The sequence below is a fragment of the Eucalyptus grandis genome, chromosome 7 (genome assembly GCF_016545825.1).
Source record: "Eucalyptus grandis isolate ANBG69807.140 chromosome 7, ASM1654582v1, whole genome shotgun sequence".
Lineage (NCBI taxonomy): Eukaryota > Viridiplantae > Streptophyta > Magnoliopsida > Myrtales > Myrtaceae > Eucalyptus > Eucalyptus grandis.
In genome coordinates this window covers 36,312,429-36,327,006 of record NC_052618.1, presented here as the reverse complement: position 1 = coordinate 36,327,006, position 14,578 = coordinate 36,312,429, and the positions used below count along the sequence as shown (strand labels likewise).

At 41.4% G+C, this 14,578-nt stretch overlaps 2 protein-coding genes across 2 annotated transcripts; one reads left to right on the top strand and one right to left on the bottom strand.

Annotated features, from left to right (window-relative positions):
• The first annotated feature begins 3,058 nt into the window (after nt 1-3,058).
• Nucleotides 3,059-5,645, top strand: LOC104453391 (amidophosphoribosyltransferase, chloroplastic). The gene is made up of 2 exons (XM_010067931.3): nt 3,059-3,172; nt 3,311-5,645. Exons 1-2 carry the CDS (start codon nt 3,059-3,061, stop codon nt 5,267-5,269), a joined length of 2,073 nt encoding a protein of 690 aa, XP_010066233.2. The 3' UTR covers nt 5,270-5,645.
• A 583-nt stretch (nt 5,646-6,228) lies between these two features.
• LOC104453390 (tRNA-dihydrouridine(47) synthase [NAD(P)(+)]-like) lies at nt 6,229-11,020 on the bottom strand. Its single transcript, XM_010067930.3, has 10 exons — nt 10,643-11,020; nt 9,595-9,711; nt 9,260-9,499; nt 8,844-9,105; nt 8,501-8,757; nt 7,939-8,211; nt 7,439-7,720; nt 7,180-7,300; nt 6,872-7,041; nt 6,229-6,770 (listed from the first exon to the last, which is right to left on the bottom strand). The coding sequence occupies exons 1-10, from the start codon at nt 10,922-10,924 to the stop codon at nt 6,672-6,674; spliced, it is 2,103 nt and encodes a 700-aa protein (XP_010066232.2). The 5' UTR covers nt 10,925-11,020; the 3' UTR covers nt 6,229-6,671.
• Nucleotides 11,021-14,578: the final 3,558 nt, after the last annotated feature.

The following is a 14,578-nucleotide window of genomic DNA, read 5'->3' as shown; positions in this document are numbered from 1 at the left end:
TTTAATAACGATATGAATAAAAAGAAATTATGTGAGTGGGGTCGATGACAAACTATAGGAGCACCACCACCATCGATCGTGAAGATCCCCCTAATTCTATTTGTGTAGATGGGTCTAACAATTCGAAGCGGTGCGTCATAATTAAGATTACTACGGGGGTGGTATGTGTCAGCATAAAAGGTCATACTTTGATTTTGTGTGCCAGCCAGATAACTGAATAAGGATGTAAATTCTAATTTAATACTCCCACAATACTTTCTCAAGTATAGTTATCAATTGAGGAAGGGAGATGCCCACGTCACTCACTTTCGTGATGCTCTAGGGTTCCTTGTTTCTGAATCCCACAACTTTCCGCCGGTCAAAAAGTGCAACTTAAATAGTGCAAGATTGACGGTGGTCCACGTACGGCGATAGTCTAACATTCTCAATTATCATATTCACACCCCCAACTTGCTCGTATGACTTTTTAGGGCCGTGGTTGCCATTCGTTACTAAAAAAAAAAAAAAAAAAAATCGATACATGTCTCGAGACTATATTTTTTATTTTCATTTTGGATTTTGGATTTTTTTTTTCGAATTTTGCCACTACAATAATTTTATTATTTTTACATATGAAATTCTGAGATCCCTTGAAAACGTACAATTATGCCACATAGTACTATACAAATTTTCTTTTGACTTTTCAAAACTTTTGAAATATTATTCTTAAGCTTAAAACTAATTGAGAGGAAGAAACATATAAGTATGAATTGTAACGAATGGATCTAATTCCATGGGCAACTAAGCTGTAAAGCAATTTACCTAATCTAATGACAACTATCCGACATTGGGAGCATAGGTGAGGTCTCTAGTTCAAGTCCAAGATGGTCCCCTTAAATTTCAAAAGTTCGTCACGCACTTGAGGTTTGGGTATAGCACATAATGAATTACACAAATGTACCATTTCTCATATTATGAGATAATTTTGTTGGGGTGACACTACTCTCACGAGCCATATAAACGTAGCCATCACCTAAGCAACAAATGAGTTATTTACTTAATTGATAAGTTGAATATTGAGTTTATTCTTCTTTCTCCTGTTAATTCCACAGTTAAAATTGTCAACTAAAAGTTAATTGGCATTGGCAGAATATTTTACCTTTATATATATGTATGAATGAATAAAGAAAGTTAACGCATGTAGACATTTCTCAATTATTTACAAACAACTAGAAGAAGCTTCCTTAGAGCGGCACGCTCTATTTTTGCAAAGTATATATACTTTCGTAACGTTTAAGGAGTATCATCGACTTAAATGGCATAGTTCAATTTTTATTTTTTTTTTTTTTTTTTTTATAAATCCGATGGCAACTCCTTATCTAATCTCTGTAATTTTCTACAATAAGGCATTTATATAAATTGTCGATAGCAATCTTATTTTATCTTGATTTATTTTTGAAATGATAAAAAGTTCACTTCTATTGCTATTTTCCTTTCCTATGTTTTTAATTTTCCTTTTCTACTTTTTTTTCCTACTATCTAGGAGGTCCAATGCAGACTGTTAGTAAGAAATTTATCATTGAGAGATAAATTCTATCTCTATACCTAACTTTTTCAATATAACGTCACATGTATCGCGCAGGGATTAAATTTTGTTTAAGAGAACAAAAAATTACAGAAAATATATTCTATAATTTATAATTGTCAATTTTTTTCTCAAAATATTTTATCATTTGTCAAGCATATTAGTTCTGTGTAGCCCATGGACTTCTGTCTAGTTTTGTTGTATAACATACTCGTATTTAATGTTAGCTGCATAAGTAGTGGACCTTTTTGGCGCCAAATTTTCCTTAAATTGTTCATTATAAAGTATACCCTTTTTTTTGTGTGTGTAAAATCTACTCGTGACAACTACCTTCGAATTACCCCTTCTTCAATTAATGAAGCAACTTTCGATTTTAAAAAGGGTGGCATTATTTTTACCCTCTATATAGCTATCTCTACATGGCTAAATAAGCTCCTTTTGTATAAGATAGATGAAATCTCCCTCCTCGATGGATCCTTTTAGTTCTTTTTTTTTTTATTTATTGTGGATTCCCTTTAAATTTAAACCTATTGTTGCTGAGAAGTCAAAAAGTACATTTTCTTCGTCAATCCCATTAACATATTTCTCTTACTTTAGGCAGAGTTTTGATTTAACTATATTATGTCTTTTAAGTTTCCGTTGTATTGGGAAACGCAGTTGGGACTTTGTAGTAAAATTTTTTAAGGGGCTTCTTTTTATATCAACAAATTAAAAAGCTTTCTAGATATTTGTCTATATTACAAACGGATCGGATGTTTAAGTTTCAATTCATTAATAAAGGATAAGGATAATCCATCTATTTAATAATTTGCCTGATGATGTGATAAATTCTTTATAATTTATCTACTAGGCAAAATCATTAACATGCGTAGAGTTGTAAAAAGAGAAGATAAGATTGGCTTACGATATATATGATAGTATCTATTTAAATGTGTTATTCTTTATTACGGTAATAAAATCCTACGTAAAAAGTGAAGTATGTAAATGGAATTCACTCCAATTAAAAAAAGGGAGGGATTCACTATTGCTACACTTGTGTGTACCCATCCCTTTAAAGTTTCAATTCAGTAATAAAGGATAACTCCATCCCTCTAATGAAATGAATAATATCACGAAAAACTTCAAATTGTAGATTTGTAATAAATTTACTCTAAATTAATTTTTAGATCATAAAAAACTCTAAATTAATACATTTATGATAACTTTATCATAAATTAATTTTTAAATTACAAAAAAAACCCCAAATTATTATACCCGTTACAAATTTATCTTAAATTTATATGGATTTCCGTGAGGACTTATTACGTCAATTGAATTATTGACATGCGTCATTCATTTCAACAATTTTATGGTAAAATGTGATGGAAGTAAATGGAGGATAAATATGTGGCAAACGAGACTTTTGGTGATTCAAAAATTAATTCTGGATAAATTTATTGACTTGTATCAATCCAAGATATATTTTTTCCTTATGGTACTAAATCAGAAAAGGGAATGGGGTTGCAAAAAGATAAGGAGGGGGACATGGCCTTTCCACCTTTGGAAGTCCTCCAACTCAATTCCAAGGAAAGTTCCATTTTACCCAATAAACTGTTTTTTGAGGGGAGGGTAATGCCCCAAAACCTCAGCGGACGGTAAAATTCCAATTTTCTCCCCCTCCTCCCCTTCCTCTTTTTATATTTTCTGAATTTCTTTCTCTCTCTCCCTAGACAAAATAAAACGAACACTTCTCCCAAAACCTAAAAGAAGCCACCTTTTTTCCCTTGGGCTCGAGGAAGAAGAAGTCGTCGTCGTCGCCGTCGCCCGACGTCGCCGTCGCCGTCGCCGCCGCCCGACGTCGCCGCCGCCTTCCTCCTTCGCTCTCTCTGCAAAACCACCCTCTCGCCTTTCTTCTTCTCTCGCTCTCTGTGCGTCTTCTTCTTCCTCTCCTCGACCCTCCTCGCATGGCTTCCACCACCCCTGCCCCCGGCCCCGCCCCGGCCCGCGCCTTTCCTCCCTCTCCTCCAGGCCCGCCGGCGCCGCCCTCTCCCTCCACCACTGCGCCCCCTCCCCAAAACCATCTCTAAAACCCTCTTCCCCCTCAAGCCCTCCCTCCCTCCCCTTCCCCACAAGCTCGTTTCCGCCGCCGCCGCCTCAAAGAGCCCCCTTGCCGACTTCTTCGCCTCCGGCGACCACCCCCACCGCCACGGCGCCGCCGCCGTCGTCCTCGACGACGAGGCCGACGACAAGCCCCGCGAGGAGTGCGGCGTCGTGGGCATCTACGGCGACCCGGAGGCCTCGCGGCTCTGCTACCTGGCCCTCCACGCGCTCCAGCACCGCGGCCAGGAGGGCGCCGGCATCGTGGCCGTCCACAACAACGTGCTCCAGTCCATAACCGGCGTCGGCCTCGTGTCCGAGGTGTTCAACCAGTCGAAGCTCGACCAGCTGCCGGGGAACTCCGCGATTGGGCACGTGCGGTACTCCACCGCCGGCCAATCCATGCTCAAGAACGTCCAGCCCTTCGTCGCCGGGTACCGTTTCGGGTCCATCGGGGTCGCCCACAACGGCAACCTGGTGAACTACCAGGCCCTGCGCGCCCAGCTCGAGGAGAGCGGGTCGATCTTCAACACCAGCTCCGACACGGAGGTGGTGCTCCACCTGATCGCCATCTCCAAGGCCCGGCCCTTCTTCGTGCGCATCATCGAGGCCTGCGAGAAGCTCAAAGGTGCGTATTCCATGGTGTTCTTGACTGAGGATAAGCTGGTCGCCGTTAGGGACCCGCATGGGTTTAGGCCATTGGTGATGGGTAGGAGGAGCAATGGCGCTTATGTCTTCGCCTCTGAAACTTGTGCTCTTGATCTGATTGAGGCCACTTACGTGAGGGAAGTGAACCCTGGAGAGGTTGTGGTGATTGACAAGGATGGGGAACATAATCTCTGCCTGATGCCGCACCCCGAGCCGAAGCAGTGCATCTTCGAGCACATCTACTTTGCCCTGCCGAATTCCATCGTGTTTGGTAGGTCTGTCTATGAGTCGAGGTATAAGTATGGGGAGATCCTGGCCACCGAGTCCCCGGCTGAGTGTGACGTGGTGATCGCGGTGCCCGACTCGGGTGTGGTGGCTGCGCTCGGTTACGCCGCGAAAATTGGGGTCCCATTCCAGCAGGGGTTGATCAGGTCTCACTATGTGGGAAGGACTTTCATTGAGCCTAACCAGAGCATTAGGGATTTCGGGGTGAAGCTTAAGCTCGCCCCAGTCCGGGGAGTGTTGGAGGGTAAGAGAGTTGTGGTCGTGGACGACTCGATTGTGAGGGGAACCACTTCATCAAAGATTGTGCGATTGATTAGAGAGGCTGGGGCCAAGGAGGTCCACATGAGGATCGCGAGTCCGCCCATAATTGCTTCGTGCTACTATGGAGTGGACACGCCGAGCTCGGAGGAGCTGATCTCTAACAGGATGACTGTGGAGGAGATACGGGACTTCATTGGGTCGGATTCGCTCGCATTCCTGTCGTTCGATAGCTTGAAGAAGTATCTGAGCAGCGACTCGCCAAACTTCTGCTATGCTTGCTTCTCAGGGAACTACCCTGTCAAGCCCACTGAGGTCAAGGTGAAGAGGGTCGGCGATTTCCTGGATGATGGCCTGAATGGAAGCATAGAATCCATTGATGGGGGTTGGGTCAAAACTCTGAGCGAGAAAGAAGAGAAGGTTGAGCACCCGGTTTAGAATCCTTCGTCTCCGGTGCTGTTGCCGCGACAAAGCTTCTGTGAGATTCATGATTTGGGGTAAGGAGTATAGGAATATGATGCGATTGCTTTTGTGATTGGCCCGCCTTGGGGGAAATTCAGATTCCGGAAATCCAAAGCCTCGATATATCGGGGCCCCGTCTCCAGTTTTGAGAAACTAAAAAAATGGGTAGGATTAGCTGTTTCAGTGTTCTCGAGGGTGGTGGGATAAGAAGATTAAAGTTTTGTTCTGATGATTATTTCTTTTAACCTCAAGTACTGCATTGTATACCAGCTTTTGCTTAACTGCTTCATATTTTTACTTGATGAAAGAAATAGATGAAGAATTAGACGGGGTTCTCTCCCCTTTTTCTATCGTCCTCGCTGCCTCTTGTCGCTGCGTTTCGTCTGCAAAGTATTGAGCTCAATGACCATGTGTGTAACGTTTTGTTCCGTCCGGAGTTTCCCCAAAAAGAGATGTGGCTTCTTTCGTTACTTTCTGCAGTTGCTAGGGGGATTAAAAGCTCTCTTTGTTTGCTAAAAGCAGTTCGTATGCTTCGTGGAGCTTCTATCGATGAGCAAAATTTAGGGACGGTTCTCAATTTTTCGTCGACTAACAGCTCGCCAAATTGCGCACTTTACTTGCTCTGTTCAGTTGTTATATAACACCCTAGGAAACACCAGTTTGCTCATCGAAGTTGCGTGCACTAGCTTGGACGGCTTCATGGGCAGTCCCTACATTTTCATTCGGGTCTGGCTACCGGTACCAGCAGTGGAAGTACCTGTTAATTTGGTGCTCTCTCCCTCAAAACTCTCAAAGATCTCAGAGATTTAAGTCTTGACCAGACCAGGTTTTGTGAAACTCAACCCTTAAAGATCTTTAACATAATTCACCGCATTCACATGAATCAAGTTCATCTCAAACTCGGTATTCCGATCTTGAACAGTCTTTAAGCAGCGAAGGGAAAACTTTGAAACACTGGCAGTAAAGAAAAGATCAATATACTTGTACATGCTCAGAATCCCCACACGAAGGTGGAAAGTGACTATGCCGTCAAATCGAAGTTTACCAGTCCTCGAATGCGGAAAAAAAAGGTTGTCCAAATTTCGTATTTTGGATGCTTTATTGAATACAAGGTAGAAAACAGACATGTCGAGATGGATAAATTATGATCTCACGGTTGTTAAAGGTAGTAGTACATTGCTTTGACAATGCCCACGCAGTGACCTTGCCATCCTGTTGATAGCCATTTCCAGACGCTGCATGGGTAATTTCCTGAGGCTCATCCTATGACAAGATTCGCAGCCTCAAGGCACATCAGTATAATTGCCACACGAAGAAATCGCGGGACCAAAATCACACTCTTCAAAAGAATGGTCTTATCATGCGAAACTCTCCATAATTAGCCGTTCTCTGCTCTGTCATAAGCATTTGATTTATGCTTTGGCGCAAAAGTGAAGCCATCTGGAACTTTACCAAGCAGCATTTCCGATATTCGAACCTGCAAGGGGGAGGAAATTTATATCAGCACTTATAAGCTTTACTGCTCACGGCATCTCTCCATATAAATTTTGGGTTGGGAAACAAGGGAGAAAATCATACCCAGTCAGCTGCAGAATCAGATGCCATTAGTGTCTCCAGGTCATCCCGACCATAGTAGGAGGGCGGACGCCAATTCAGTTGCTGAGGGACGACTTCCAAAAGCCCAACTGGTACATATCTACAGGTGTAGCTCAGCCATTCCAACAAGAAATGTCTAGTTGTCTCCACTCCTATGTAAGAAAGAGGTTTTAGTATTTTCATCATTACTCGCAACAGAAGAAAAAAGGCTAGTCCTCCGTTATCTCTTTCGAGGCAGTAACTTGTGCTCCCATCATTCAGTGATGACAGGTGAGCAAAAATGATAATACCTTTTTTGTCGGAACCCCAATGCTCAAGTCCAACGTGAACATAATCCTTCAAAATGTTCAACCGCTCCCCAGAAGTAATATCCCAGTGTCTCTGTTCCTTGATTTCAGTGAATAACCAAGGCTGGAAAAAGATTATGAATATCACTGTCTAAATTTAGCATAATAAAACCACGAAAACATTAACTTAACAATCAGGATAATATCACAATATAAATATTGAAAGCAAAGAAAGCGATAACAACATGCTTGAGTTCTAAACCTTAAGTAGTGCTCCTCGAGCAATCATGCATGTAGAAAGGCTGGGGCAGTCAGACTTGTGCTTGTTCCAGTCAACATAAGAAAAGATGTCCCCATTCCCCAGGACTTGCAGAGAATCAGGGGCTCTTGCAGAACACTGATATATGTAGTCCCAATCAGCAAGCTTACTATAACGCTGCTGACGTGATCGGCCATGAATGGTAACTGCACTTGCGCCCCAGTAACCAATATCCGCAATCAGTGAGTCGATGCGGTTTTTCCCTTCAAAATAAGCTGTCCTCACCTGCGAATCAAACAATATGGAAGATAAATTTGAAAGAAAAATTCCCAAACTTACCAAGGAAATACAAAGAAGCTCAAGTACACAACATGACAAAGTAGGTCAATTTGAAGCCAAAGAAACAAATCAGACACATTTTCCAATTTTATTAGATGTTACCAACTGAGTTCATTGTTGTTAGTCTGCACAGCCTGTTAGGACTAGACTGATCATTCATATACCTTGACAGTGATGGGTGTGTCTACCGTGCCAGAAGCTGCTTCTATGATGGCCTTCATCCGCATTGGTTTAGTAAGAAGAGCTGACCCAGCACCCTTGTTAACAACTAGATCTATTGGGCACCCCATGTTAATGTCAATGAAATCTACCGTACACTCCTGATCTATGAGTTCAACAGTCCGTGCTACAGTATCTGGATATGCCCCACATATCTGTACACCAAATATATCCTCAGATGAATGTCGCCTCAGCAAAGCCCACTCCGAAGCTTGACCCTGATCAACCATTGAGTGGTACATAAGAAAATAGATGTTAATACTTGGAAAATAGTGAATCCAGGGAGAAGAATGCTAATGCAACTGATGCTGGTATCCAGGATGTCAATTCTAGTGTCAAGATTAATACATCCATTAATTTAGTTGAATAGCAAGTGATGTAAACCGAATAGGGAAAAACTCCATGGTTGCATGAAAGAAAAAGTACATGATGTTCACTAATAAAAACTCCTTAATTATACAGCAAAACATGACTGCATAAAACATACACATTTGTATTTACATGTACCTGCAATAGATTTGTACCCATAGCCATTTCACCGCATGTTACATCAGCTCCTAAAGATTTGCAAACCCTTCGGAAAGGTAGATTTCCAACAGTGGTCAGAGGTGCAAGGTACAGCTTATCTCTCAAATCAATGAGCTTTTTCTCACGTGGGTGCAATTTCAGGCTTCTATCATTCTCCGTCATCATATTATCAGTTGAGGCTTCTTGTTCAGTTAGTGTGTGGCTTTCTTTAGAGGCACTCTGCAGGGTAGGGGTTCCTGTTGCAACATAATGAATAAGTTCCAGATTCATGGAAGAACAAGAAGCTGCCATGAAGATTCACCGCGACACTAAGAAAAATGACCATTTTCAGCTTTGCTAGTGGAGTTCTCCTCTTCAAGAACATTTTTCTGCTTTTTGGGGGGCCGGGTTTCATCAGCAACAGCATCATTGATGGCAATGGCACCATCCTCTTTGGCAACTTCCTGTGGATGGTCCAAGTTACTAGGCATTTCGCTAGGAACCGCATCTTTACAGCCATTTCCATTAGCAACGCTACAGTCCTCTGAAGCAGGTTCTTTACTTTCCACTTCTTCCAAAATTTTCTTCACTGATTTATTGTGAACCTAAAGAAAAGAAAACAAGACACATTAACATCCAGTTCTTTTAAGCATAGTACACAGTAAACAAGATGGAGAAAGATTCAAGGTATGAAAGAATAGGATTTGATCTGAATCCATCAAAAGTGAGAATATAACTATAGGAGTATAGCACACTTACCATAAGGCCAAGAGTCTTAAGACGGGCTTCAGACTTAGGGAGTCGCATTTTGTTCTTCCACAGTAGTTTCTGTACATCTTTTTTCAGTGAATTCATTTCGAAATTTTTCTTGTGAGAACCTGGAGTAGCGGCAGCAGCAGCAGTGTCTTTGTGTGTACCAGAAAATCTGCAGGCTAAACCGAAAGGGCATGGCTCCTCAGCACCCAAGAAAGGGCACTCTCCCTCCAAATCAGCTGGTTTCTTCATTTAAAAGACCAAAGGATGAATGATAGATGTATCCAAAATATCCCAAAGATAACAGCGAATATATCATCAGCAGATTACTAGTTAAGTACCTGATTGTTAAATGCTTCCAGGTCATGGCTAAAGCGGCACCTATCTTTGTAATGACACGAGCTTATGTCACCAGTTTTTGCAATCTCAGGACAGAGATTTAAAGCAGATTTCTTTTCCTAAACAATTAAAACAGACATTTCATGGTCAGACACTACATGTGAGGGAGCAAATAGATTTTCAGAATCAGAGCACTTAAAACTGGAGTAGCATTAAAGGAACAAACTCGCACAATCAGATTTCTTAGAGTAAGAAGCAACAATTCTATAAATCAATATATCTACTAAAAACCATACAATTTATTTGAAAACCATAGTTTCAGACCTCCTGCCTTCTCTACATAAGCAGCTGACAAAAGCTGTTAATCTTAACTGTGTCCTTCATCAATCATAATGCCCGAATTTAGCAACAGAAAACAGATAATATCACTTTCCAACTTCAAAAGAGCTTCCTCTCAGCATCACAATATTAACAAATGTATAAGAAAGCTCTGCAAAACATACTCCTAAGATTGTACTGACACAAAAACACCAAACAGAAAGTCGTCAACCGGCTCCTCAGCCTACTCATAAACACATCATCCTTAGAGGTGAAGTTCGAAACAAACCCACAATTTTTAGTAATCATACGGGATCATTAACCATCGCCATGGCTTTTACCAGTGCACAAGATAATGTTTTCATGTCTAGACCATCATTTTCTCAGGGCAAGATTCAGTTTTTACGCAATGGCTTTGAGATAAGTCGACCGCAGCTGCATTACGGAGCACAAGCCCATGCGTTCAATTCTATCAACCACCCGCGTTCCCCTTCTTTTACACTCAATCTACTTTACCCAATGAGACAAAAGCGAATCAATGTCCTAAGCAAGTGGTCGAGATGTCTGAACAGTGAACCGAGCATCTCTCCACGCGAAGGTCCAACGCATCTCATCTTCAACCGCAATTTACAAGAGAAATCCGCAGGACAAACAATCTCAAAATCTTCGCAGGCAAAGCTCGCACGTACGCGTACACACTCAAAAGAAATTCGCGGGGAGAGAGGAGAGGACCTGCTGGCGCTCGCGCTTCAGCTGGCGCTTCGACTTCTTCTCCTTGACCAGCCCTGACTGCGGAGCGCCCGCTCTGGCCTCCGGGGCGGCTTCGCCCTGGCCGGAGGAGCAGGATGCCCTGACCGGAGGAGGCCGGAGGAACTCGCTCTTCACCGGAGCTATGGCTTTGGCGACGAGCTCCTCCGGCGTTCGACGAGCTCCGTTCGTGCCCGATGATGCGGGGACGTCCCCGGTGGCCTCCGGCGCCGGGAGCTCGCCGTGCTCCGCCGTGGGCTCGGCCATGGGCGGCGAGCTTGAGTTAGGAGTCGCGTGTGCTCGGCTCGGCGTTTCCGGAGGGCGTTGCAAATGGTTTAAAGAGGGAGGAGCGGAGTTCGGTGTAGGGTTTTGTAGCTAGTAAAAGTAACTGCCGCCAAGACCGATCGGCAAACGTTGTGGCTGGTTTTGCATATGTACCACGTACGATATAGATATCCTCAACTATGTTAAATAAAAACAATTCATTATACAAATTAGGAGAGGGCAATCATGAGTTCCAGGTGACTTTTCACCTAAAACATGCATTGCAAGAGATTCTTATTTTTGGAACCTCGATCTTACTTATATAAGGTGCGTTTGATTTAATTTTTAGGAAAAGCATTTGGGATAATGCAAAGACTTTTAACTTAAAGAGATTTTGTGAAATGTAAAAATCGTTTGATAAACTATAATTGAAAAGTGCTTTGAAAAGCTATTTCAGGAAATGGTGTTTGGTAAAAATATATTTGGAAAGTCCTTTGATATGATCAATTTAAGTTTATTGATTTTAATTTATTTAAAATTGGAGAAAAAATAGTGATAGGAACTTTTATATTTTTGTGTTAAGAATAATGTATTAAAGATATTAACAAATTTACAAACCAAAAAATACATCAAGGTGGATCTTTCTCAATTAGAAATAGAGTAATTTCATTATAATAAGCATGGTCACATATATTCCAAGGAAATAAATATGTTATTATTAAATATTACATTCACATTCCTAGACAACATCCAAAGAGTCCAAAGTGACAGCAACCACCAACATTCTCATATAATTAAATACTTAGAAATGGATGATAGAAAAACCATGCTTATGCATTAATCGATGTGCAACAACATATCTGTTTAACATACATCAACTCATCAATTTGAAAAATAAAAACCACATTCTCTAGCAATTGACATACATCAGCTCAAACATCTCTCCTACAAAAAGCAATATAAACCTACATGTTCTAGCAATGGCCATTGTATAATAGTGTCATTCAATATGACCACATTTTATGTCTATCTCTTACATTTTTAATCTCAAGACTTCAACTTGCACATTGTTGTTCATGTTCACCACATGCTCAATCCTTTCCAGTAATATATTATGCAGAGACTTGAACTACTGCTTAGTGTTACTCAACTTGCTTTCCACCATTTCTACTCTCTAAGCCATCAATTCCTTCTCAAACTTCAACTAGGAAATCATCTCTTTATCGTACAATGTGGAGTTGAATCCAGGCGAACCAACCATAATCATCATCCTAAAAGAGTCATATGCTCATGTCAAATAACAAGTTCAATACAATGATGTAAAAAAGGGCATACATTGATGTTAGAAAAAAATGCACATGAATGCGACATGAAAAAATTGTAATACTTTAATAGCCTCAAAGACCTCTTGGTTTCTAGTATCAACCTGAATGAAGGCCAATATAGATAAGCAATTAAATGAAATAAGATCATGCAAATACATCTACAAAAGATTTCAACACATTTAGAGATTTTCTCACCTTTCTGACTTTTCCCTTAGATTTGTAATACTCGATAACTGGGAGGCTAGACTTCGAGAATACCTTAAACCTTTTCTTTATTGTTTCTACATCGTCATCTTTTCTTCCCTTCAAAACCAATAAGAAATAGTGGAAAAGCATCAATAGCTCAACAGAAATGGTGGGAAAAGGCAGCACAAAGGGTAACAACCTAGGCACGCATCTTGTTTAACTTCGAGGAGAGATCAAGATAACAGCCCATTTATATAGATAATAGAAAATTTATAATGAGCTTGCAAAGGGAAACTGAACCGATTGATTCAAATCGACACACATGAGCTGTAGTAAGCAGTTCACGAAAGCTGCCCCCTTAGCTTCGAGCCAAACCATTTCACCGTACTTTTCCTATCAAAATCTTGAGAACGCTCCAACTCGAATATGCTCTAGTTGGCAAGCTTAGTCCATAATTTCCCCCTACTTTTTCAAGAATTTGAAAGCACATGAGCCTAATTGAAAAGGAAAATGGGAAAACTTGGAATGATTGGTGGTGAGAGAGTCCAACCTAAGAGCGATCGAGAGAGGGGGCACTCCTACTATACTTTGTGACTCCAACCCATGACTCCAACCCAATTGGCAACGCTTGAGAGAGAGAGAGAGAGAGAGAGAGAGAGAGAGAGAGAGAGAGAGAGAGAGAGAACCCTAGGTGCGATGACACTAGATCCCACGACCTTGGCAGAGAGAGAGAGAGAACCCTAGGTGCGATGACACTGGGTCCCACGACCTTGGCAAGCCTCGCAACAACATATTTGGGCGATGATGCGACCGTCGACCAGCACGCAATATCACTAGTTGAGCTACGTTTTTGAGGTGAATAAAGAAAGGCAAAGAGAGCCGTGTTTCATTAGCGAGCGCACAAGCAAAGAGAGGTGAGGGAAGAAAGAGGCGACAGATCTAGAGGGTTTTTATGTTAAAAATGGGTAAATGTGAAATTATGTTTATTGAGTGAGGGTAAGATTGGAAATTCAAAAAAAATATTAATTGAGGTCCTGTTGCATGCCAAGAATGCTAGAGAGCCAAAGTAGGGAGAAGGAGCCTTTAGCTAAACACCTTTACAAGGCCTTGGAAATGCTAGCATTTGGGAAATGGGCTCCCAAAAATAAATGTCAAATGCACTCGCATTTGCTCGAGGGGCTTTGGAGGTCCAAAAGGCTTTGTAAAGTTGTTCCCAAAAGCAACCATACTCTAAACTCTAAACTCTATCTAACGAATCTTCTGGTTGGAATTTTAACAACTATTAAGTACTTATTGGTTAAGTGCCATAATAACCATCGAGTTGATTAGGGAAGTCATATTTCTTCCAGATTAGAGGATGTATGAACGGATAGCTCGAATTTAATCCAAAAGGATAAAGAATCGAACCTCCATTGAGTATGAACAAATCTATGTGGCATTGCCACACGAGGTTTTCCAGATTTTCAGTGAGGCTATCATTTTGGACTTACTCAACGATCTCCTAGGGATATTGCCAACTTGGCTAAGATATTCAGACTCGGTCGAAACATTGAAAAGGAAAATGATAGAAACCTCTTAGCTTTCCTCAACTGGTTTTATCCCTTTTACTCACTAGAGGCAGCTTTTGTAGCAAGAATTGAGAACCATTTAACCAAACCCCGAGGTCCACACTATTCTATTTTTCCGACGTCCATGGGCTTTTGTAAAAAACAATGGTAGCAACACTGGTGCTCCACAGATTATAGGTACCACATTTTATAAACCTCAACCACACCTTATAGAAGCTTCGATTTACAAATCTTTTCCAAGACTTGTTGGTTGCTGTGAATATCAATATCAAGAACTCCAAAGAGTTTTGTGCCAGAAAAATAAAACCATTCCTAAAGACGTATGGAACTATAATGTATCCACTGCATGGGATCATTAGAGTCTTGCACCAAAAGCCAAGGAAGCACTTGAGGTATTCAGACAAGCTGCGTCATCACAGGAGCAAGAAATGATAGACACAAATGACCTTGCATAGTCCTCTCAAGACCCCTATACACAATGGGGAGGTCCTCTTTTCCAAGACCCTTATAATCAAGGACCTTTGTCCTTATCTCTAGGCATGGACACATTCTACTATGCTCAGCCATCCAATTGGCAT